Source organism: Cupressus sempervirens, chromosome 6 (genome assembly GCF_028749045.1).
Source record: "Cupressus sempervirens isolate cs-2001-9-10 chromosome 6, ASM2874904v1, whole genome shotgun sequence".
NCBI classification, from domain to species: Eukaryota; Viridiplantae; Streptophyta; class Pinopsida; order Cupressales; family Cupressaceae; genus Cupressus; species Cupressus sempervirens.
Window position 1 is genome coordinate 406,309,934 of NC_143123.1, and position 9,420 is coordinate 406,319,353.

Below are 9,420 nucleotides of genomic sequence, written 5' to 3' on the forward strand. Positions count from 1 at the left end.
TTGACAAATTGTAAAAATCATGTATGCAAAATAATAATAATAAATCTTTGACCTTATTGATTTTTGAAAATTAAATTAAAATATTTTAGACCATTTAATAAGTTGATCTTTGACCACTACCTTATTTGCCATTACTAATTTATTTTTTTAACATCAAATCAATATTTAAAAAAATATTAACAATATATAAAAAGAAGTACTTATAGTTATTTTAGTTTTTTAAAATTTAAAATAATTTAAATATAATTTCTAATAAATATTAATTGTCAAGTCAAATCTTAATTTCATTTAATAATTCTAAATAATGTGCAGGTTTCTAAACTATATATATATATATATATATATATATATATATATATAATGAATTAACTAAGATCTACGATCTATACTTTAAAATATTGATATAAAATGATTACATGAATCCAATATGAACACCATCCAATGAGATTATCTAAAAAAAATGATAACATGATGAAATCCTAAAACCATCCAATAGATTTATCTGAATAAAGATATTCATGCATTTAAATCCTCAACTGATGTCTTCATGCTGAATCAGATACATTTATGTACCATGTAATTCTCTAATATTCTATTCATGGAAGCTTTGTTGAACATAAAAATAACCTGAATTTACCTTTGACAAACAGAACGGTGTTGAAAAAGTCGAAGAGATTTTAGAGATGTGTGAAACAAGTCTAACTATTTGTGGCTTCTTTTCCACAGCTCGAGTCAATGGCTGCCACAGACACGGGAAACTCAGGACTTTCAATGGCTGCCAGCGATGTTCCGACAAATTTATTGAGCTTGATTTTCAAAATGCGTAGAAGACCCGACCTTTAGTTTCCAGCACTGATATTTATCGCACAGAAATCCAACCAGAGGAAAGAGCTTTCCTGTAAAAACTAGAACAAGGCTTCATTTCCGTTGAATGAACTGCCATGGCCGCGGGCCGGGTAATACTTCCTGCCTGGTTAGGTATTTTGATAATAGGAAATTATGGATCCCAAATAATGGCTCAGCAAGTGTATTCTCAGGACTACAGCGAAGATTGCGACAATTTTCACAAGGAGAGCTCCGGGTACCTCTGCAATGGTGCTTCTAAAGAATGCAAAACCTTTGCCCTCTACAGAGCTCAGCAGTTTTACATGTCCCTCGACGCAATTGGCAGCCTTTTCAGCACGAGCCCCGCCACAATTGCCTCTGCAAGCAACTTAACTCTAACGAAGTACTCCAAATCTCTGGACAAAGATCAGGCTGTGCTTTTCCCCATCGACTGCAAATGTGCCGGTAAATTCTCGCAGGCGAATCTGACCTACACTGTGAAGAGGGACGACACGTACCTGAAGATCGCGAACCAAACATTGGAAGGACTTACGACATGCCAGGCCATGAGAGAGCAAAACCCTAATGTCGGCGAGAATGACCTAGATCTCGGAATGAAACTTGTGGCGCCGCTGCGCTGTGCGTGCCCTACGCGTCAACAGCTGAACCAGGGCATCAAATATCTGCTCAGCTATATCGCCGATGTTGAGGACGACGACGACATCATCACCGCGAAATTCAACATCCGGCACCAGGACTTCATTTCTGCAAATGGATTGGAGGAATCAAATCCCGTCATTTACCCCTACACTACTCTTCTAATTCCCCTCAATGATACCCCCACCATCCCTCCCACGGGACCTTTTGCTCCTCCGCCTCCCCCTACATTTACGGCCTCGCCTCCTCTGGTTTTGTACTCTCCTCCCTCTTCTAGATCCCAGGATCGACTCCCTGTCATTCTTACTTCTGTTGCCGCTGCGCTGCTCATTGTGGTGGGGGTTTCGATTACACTTGCTGTGTGCTTCATAAGGAGGAGGCGCCGGGAAATTTCGCAGGTAATTCCTTTGAAATTAGCACGGCTAAGTATTTTTATAGATTCGAAATTGTCCGTGTTGTTGATTAGCTTGTTTGTAGCTCGTATAAAACTCTTTATTTTCAACAGATTCTGTCACATGAACAAAAATTCAGTTTCAAACCCTGGCCGATCTCTGTTTTTCAAATTAAAACTTCGGCATTTCTGAACTCAAGTTCTCTTTCGATCCCTCGCCGGCAGCTGTCTTTAAAATTAAAACTTTGGCATTTCTGAACTCAAATTCTGTTTCAAACCCTGGCCGGCAGCTGTTTTTAAAATTAAAACTTTGGCATTTCTGAACTCAAACTCTCGTTCAAACCCTGGCCTGCAGCTATTTTTAGAATTAAAATTTTGCCATTTCTGCAGTTCTAATTTAGATCTACGGTCACTTACAAAATTGTAGGTATCCGTGAATTTTCTAATTATCATCTTTGCTTAGGCTAGAGTGACTGTTTGTTTACATGATCAAGTCAAACCTATTTAGTTCAACACCCTTCTATGATTCGAGGTTCTGGTGTCAGGTATAGATTCGTTGTTATTTCAAAATTTATGAGTATCCGTCAACTTTTAAATCATCATATTCTATTGATGTGTACATAGCTCGCCATCTGTGGGATCTATAAAACTAATTTTCAAGAATCCGACATTTGATTCAACACTTCTTTTCTCTGTTTTGGTTCCTTATTGACTACAATGTCACTGACAAAGTACGTAATAATAGAAACAGCAGCGTAATTGAGAAACAACAGCAATTAATCCATGGACTGTAAAAAATTCTGATAACATTAAATCTAATGTAGATTAAAATATCCTATAATTTTTTAACACCGAATCTACCTAATGAACTTTAATTTTCAAAGGTTACCAACTTTTGACACTCAAATCCTCAGTTTTCTCTGTGAATCACACATTTCAACATTTCAACAACATCATAGATCTGAATCTGCATGGATTGTAGGCCCATTGTTCAAACTTTGCTTACATATTCAGTTGTTTTAAATTTCCAGAAAACAGAGGCCAAAAAACTAGAGGCGGTTGAGACTCCCCAGGACTCGAACCCATTACTCTCCGAGCTGTCGGATCTACTAGGGTCTGACAGATTAATACAGTACACCATGAAAGAACTTCATGAGACTACAGACAATTTCAGCTTGGCGTGCAGGATCGAGGGCTCTGTTTTCAGCGGTTTTCTCCGCGGAAAGAAAGTGGCCATAAAGCAGATGAAAGGGGAAGTCTCAAAGGAGATAAACTTACTTCACAAACTCCATCACGCCAAGCTGGTAACCCTGCTGGGCATCTGTCTCAGCCATGAAGAAGAACATGTCTATCTGGTCTTCGAGTATGTAGAAAACGGGTCCCTGAGCAACTGGATTGAGGGCGCAGGAGCCCGTGACGCCCTTTCATGGAAGCAGAGGATGCAGATCGCTGTGGACATAGCAGAGGGATTGGAGTATCTGCATCACGGCATGAATCCTTCTTGTGTTCATAAGGACCTCAGAACCAGCAATATTCTCCTGGATCGAAATTTTAGGGCAAAGATTGCAAATTTCGGAATGGCTACATCTGGCGCAGGGGTTTCTGCCCTAACCAGTCATATAATCGGAACTCAGGGATACATGGCTCCAGAGTATCTTCGAGACGGGCTTGTGACGCCTAAGCTGGATGTTTTTGCATTTGGGGTAGTTGTCCTGCAAATCTTATCCGGCAGAATGGCTGTGGAGAATCGGCGCCCCGGCTATGGCGAAAGGCTTCTGTCGGATGAGATTAGAGATCTGCTGCAGGGTGAAAATGCCAAGGAAAAGCTCAGCGATTGGATGGACCCCAATTTGCAGGAGTTGTATGATTTGGGGGCGGCATTCAGAGTTGCTTGTGTGGCGAAATCATGCGTGGAAAGAGATCTGGCATTGCGTCCGAGCATCACTGAGATCAGGGTGGAGCTCTCCGGCATGACTGGATTTAGTGCCGCTACAATGTCTTCTGAAGTGGAACCAAGATAATCTAAACACGGAGGGATTTTGTATATGCCCACGTTTAAGCCCAATCTGAAATATTGCTTTTAATAGAGTTCTTACGGTAGTGCCGTTATATTTGATGAGGAGATTTTAACTAATATTGTAAGTAGCATTTGCACCAATGAATAAGTCTGTACTAAAATATAGAAGGAATAATGTTGAATGAATAATGCACCGAAGGGTACGTTATTGATCGAAAGAAAAAATATTTCTATTAGTTAATTAGGGAATCTTATAGTTTGTAATGTAAGTAGCATTTGTACCAATGGGTAAGTCTATAGTAAAATACACTGAATGAATAATATATCGAAGGGTACATTAATGGAAAGAAAAATTATTTCTATTAGTTAATTAGTGAATCTTCTAGTTTGTAATGTAATTGAACTGATTTTAAGATTATATAAAACTTTATGCCACTCCTACCTGTCAAATATTTTCCAGATTATCTCAAATAATTAACATGCATTATATGAATAATATATCGAAGGGTACATTAATGGAAAGGAGAAAGGAAAATTATCTCTATTAGTTAATTAGTGAATCTTCTAGTTTGTAATGTAATTGAACTGATTTTAAGATTATATAAAACTTTATGCCACTCCTACCTGTCAAATATTTTCCAGATTATCTCAAATAATTAACATGCATTATATGAATAATATATTTAAGGGTACATTAATGGAAAGAAAAAATTTCTCTGTTAGTTAATTAGTGAATCTTCTAGTTTGTAATGTAATTGAACTGATTTTAAGATTCTATAAAACTTTATGCCACTCCTACCTATCAAATATTTTCCAGATTATCTCAAATAATTAACATGCATTATATGAATAATATATTTAAGGGTACATTAATGGAAAGAAAAATTATCTCTATTAGTTAATTAGTGAATCTTCTAGTTTGTAATGTAATTGAACTGATTTTAAGATTATATAAAACTTTATGCCACTCCTACCTGTCAAATATTTTCCAGATTATCTCAAATAATTAACATGCATTATCTGTCTTTTGCATACATGTCTATCATAATAGTTGCAACTAGAACAATTGACAAAAATTCTTTATCCCTTATGTTTTGATGGATGTCTATACCCATTTTCAAAACTTGACATTGGTTGTCGAATTTAACTTTGTACTTGCCAATTGCATTTGTTTGGAAGTTCCTTAGGTCTTTTAAATAAAATACATTTTGCACATATCTTAACACCATTGTAGTCTATTAAGATTTATGAAATAATTCACATGCTTTATCAAGACTTCCACATTTTACATACTCGTCCATTAAAGAATTACCAATTGTAAAGTCTAATGGATAAACCACACATGTTCCAAAGTCCATGGCAAAATTTGTCGAGCATGACTTTACACCTACCAATTGCATTTGCTTGAACATTTCTGATTTTTTCTCAACAAATCCATTTTGCTCATATCTTGCAATTATTGCAATTCATGAAATCACATTTTATTGAGGCATTTTGTCAAACACTTCATGTGTCTTGTATATAAGTTTAAATTTTTCAACCAAAATCCCCCTTTCATTGTAATGTTGTGGATATCCATACCTTGGTTTAAAGCTTTGGTTTCAGCATAAATAGTAAGGACACCGGTAAAGATTTTGGAGTTTAATTTTATTCTTGCCAATTACTTTCCCTTAAAAGTTTCAGAAACCAGATGTGTAATTGCCAATTTACGTGGTTTCTTGTTAATTTACTCTTGCCAATTACTTTCCCTTAAAAGTTTCTGAAACCACAGATGTAATTGGCAATTACATATTTGCTTTGTACATATCCTACAATCATTTCATTCATCGGGCAGCAGCTATCTAGCCACAAAATTCGTTGGTTGGATGCCTCCATGCCATGCATCATACATCCACCCCTATCACTATTTTCCACTTTCTGTCACAACAAATAATATTTTCCTATAATAAAATAATAGTTTACTTGAAAGTTCCTAATCCATATATCAAAATTTGTCAATTCTTTCGGTGAACCTTTTTAGGTCAGTGAAGAGCTTAAATATAACCTTTCGGCTTTCTCGTGTTTATGGAGCTCTTTGTAGAACTCATAGAGTGCGAGGTGGTATCTAAGACCCTTCAATAGCCACTCACCCAAAAAATTGTACTTTTTGCACAAATAGACCAATCAGCAACCAAGAAAAGTAAACAATGATCAATTATTAGTACAAGCATGATCGACTAATCATTTTCCTAGACTTTTTATAGTAGATAATTGAAAGGAAGGGAAAATAACGACGATTGCGAGTATAGAGAGTTTAGACATAACAACAATGCATACATAAACAACAACTGCCTCATTTCCCCTAATGACCTGCCCATTCATCAGATCAACGTATCCATTTTGTGTGTATCCTGCAATGATTGCAGTCCCTATTACAAAGCTCTCCCATTTCAGCCTTGTTCCAAAGCTCCCTATTAGTAAGCAGACTGTGCTGCCTCTCCTTCACTTGGCCCACTATAAATAATTGATATGATGAGGAGTTTCCCAAGCCATTTTGTGATTATAAAATGTGCAAAGTTATATAACCTCTATCTACCCCAACGACATTACCAGTGGAAAGCCGGATGTTTTCATTTTGCAGTGTGTGGAAGCAGACAAAGATATTTACCAAAGTGAGAAATTATTTTTCACATTTTCGGGCATGAGAAAGGAAAGGAAAGGAAAGGAAGTTTTATAGTCCACGACACTATGCCATAGTTTTTGGGTTTACATATGGTGACAGTGATATGGGACTACCTCGTACTCTTTTTCGAGAGGCGCTTGGCGCTACAAACGAGGCATACATACCCTACCCCCCAGTGAGATTTGAACTTGTGACCTCTCTTTCAAGAGTACAAGTTCTCCACCACTAGGCCAACTCAAGTGAGAGAAACTGTTAACAAGCGTGAGAGCATTTTCCGATTACGATTACACTAATATGAATTTTTAAATCATTCATTTTTAAAATCTCCATACCAATCCTTGGCTAGACATTGAGAATTCCACCTGTCCAGGTATTCTGATTACTTATGCAGATTTAAATGCCCTAAGAGTCATAGACAAATTAGATTTATGGGACCCAATTTATTGGAGAATTTGCATGCTCTTCAAAAATTTATTGGACTTCATTTCTTGGACAGTTTGCATGCTTTTAAAAAATTTCATGGAAATTGACAGACCCGTTTCTGTCATAATCAACGGCACTCATCCAAGCAACATTTCTCCCAAAGATGTCTGAAAATCTTTGCAATTCACCTGCAGAAATGGTTTCGTTGCCGTCCAAATCGAAAAGATCAAAGGCCTTTTTCATGGCGTGCAAATCGGTATAAGATCGATGTCTTTTGTGTCAAAATCCACGAATTGCGCAAAATCCAGAAGGTCGTCGCCATTAATATCCCTCAAAATAGACCACAACATCTTTTCGTCGCCATTGCTGTCAAATGTTTTGAAGACGATTTCAAGCTCTGACGGCGGATAATGGCTTATGATTGGAAACAGAGATCTTTGGAACTCTTTTCAAAGCGTTTGTTCCGCCTTTTCTTCGCTATTCGCAATGGTTTTTTCGATATCCGCAAAAGTTTTTTTGAGTCGGAACTTTTTAATTTCTCGGCGTGAGGAATTGAAAGTCACGGGGAGCTTTTCCCAATAAACTTAGTCTATCTCCTAAATAATATTTTTCAATTTTGGTCACATCTATTATTTTCAACTTTATTTCTTTTCTTTTAATTTATATTTTTCTATTCAATTAAAAAAATAGTACATTTTCTATAAATGTTTAATATAATAGAAAAAGTAGCTAAAGAGTATTGTTGGAAAAGAAGGGAAAAGTTGAAGTTCTAATTACAAATCAATTTGTTGAAATTTTTGATTGAATAGAGAAAGGGTTTATTGGGGATAATTATTGATTAATGTGGAATTATATGGTTACAATTGAGTTGAGCAAATGTTAATGATGTAATATTATGAAAATGATTCAATCTTCTACGAAAATTACAATCAACTTGGGCAAATGTTAGAGATGTAATATTATGACAAAGTAGAAGTACTTTTAATAAAATTTCAATTATGACTCATAGAAATATTCTTGCAAAAGTTCGTCAAATATTAATAACTTGATTCCTAGTGATTTTCATGAGAAATAAGTTTGTGATTACATTTGTCCTCTATTGGTAAGTGTGTTTGTCCATTTGTAATTCCTTAGAGTGAAATTTGACATATTTTTGAAGCACCCAATTAGAGGCTTCAAAATAAATTTTTAGTTTGCACATAATTTGCTATACCATAGTAGTCTGATTTGAAGGTTTATATTTCATGAAAATTTGATATTTAAAGCAAAAGGATTGTTGCCTATGATTTCATGAAATAAATGAACTCTTATTTCCATTTTTAAATCTCAGTTACCTCATGTGAGGCCTCGCCCCAATCCATCAAAACACATCTAATACATTTTATTTTGATACATTATGATTCGACATGTCAAGACATTGTCTAATGGATTGGACATTATTATATTATTTTATGTCGTGTGATGTTTTACTTTAAAATGCTTAATCATATTTTTTTGATATTTTATAAGCATGCATAATGATGGTGTAGTACAATAAATGAATTCAGGATTAGGAATATGATTAATACTTTAATTATGCAATTTTTAATGGTTAAATATGTGAGCAGAAAAGAGATAAAGGTTATTTAAATGGAAGTTTGATATTTTGATATATGTGATTATCCAAATGAGTTTTAGATACATGCATGTGATTCTTCTCGAGCTACTGATGTGTGAATTGAGTGTGTAGGATTATTAACTATGAGATCTAACAGAGAATTGATAATCGACCCTATGTTCAATCTGTGAAACTAAGGTTGAGTCTAATGAAGAGAAGCAGACCTCATTGCTTTGTATTTTATTTGTATCATAATTTGAATGTGTGTATCATGTTGTAATCGTAAAATGTTTAATGTTATGTAATAGTGAATCTTATGGTGTCACTTGACACTCGTAATTTGTATATGTGTATTAGCATGTTATTTAGGGTTAGTAGAGTAACTTGATAATTAGCCTTGGAAGAGGCATCTATTTTGGTGTTGTGATTGACATCTCCTACCTTAGAAAAGTCCACCTTCTCCCTAGTCTTAGTTCGATAAGGAACCTATTGTGCACACTTGGGATGAGAGTAATTAGTTGAATGTGTCTATGTGTTTGAATCTGATTGTCACCCAATCAGTTTCAATTCTCCATGGTTGTCTTGATGTAAATGTGTAGATTGCTTACTTGATACCCTGATTGGGAGCAAAATTGGATTCAAAGTTTTGGTATTCTTGAGTCAAATGTTATGGAGACTTCTCGTCAGGATAATGATCCAAATTTATTGTTAACTTTATATTTGTAATGATAACGATGTTAGATTTTCTTCTCTGATTTTTTCCAATTGATTCCTTGAATTAGGTTTTGAATAAAATAAATATGAAGTGGCTAGCCCACGTATGTTGAAAAAAAAGAGCAATTCCTTTC

At 35.4% G+C, this 9,420-nt stretch overlaps 1 protein-coding gene across 1 annotated transcript; it reads left to right on the plus strand.

Annotated features, from left to right (window-relative positions):
- Positions 1 to 557: 557 nt before the first annotated feature.
- LOC149552781 (protein LYK5-like) lies at positions 558 to 4,131 on the plus strand. The gene is made up of 2 exons (XM_089788323.1): positions 558 to 1,880; positions 2,905 to 4,131. Exons 1-2 carry the CDS (start codon positions 942 to 944, stop codon positions 3,892 to 3,894), a joined length of 1,929 nt encoding a protein of 642 aa, XP_089644449.1. The 5' UTR covers positions 558 to 941; the 3' UTR covers positions 3,895 to 4,131.
- Positions 4,132 to 9,420: the final 5,289 nt, after the last annotated feature.

What these genes read in the sequence shown, in the direction of transcription:
- LOC149552781 (XM_089788323.1), top strand. Translation starts at nt 942, where the DNA reads ATGGCCGCGGGCCGGGTAATACTTCCTGCCTGGTTAGGTATTTTGATA. An exon ending in GGCGCCGGGAAATTTCGCAG is followed by an intron (nt 1,881 to 2,904) that starts GTAATTCCTTTG and finishes TTAAATTTCCAG; the next exon opens with AAAACAGAGGCCAAAAAACT.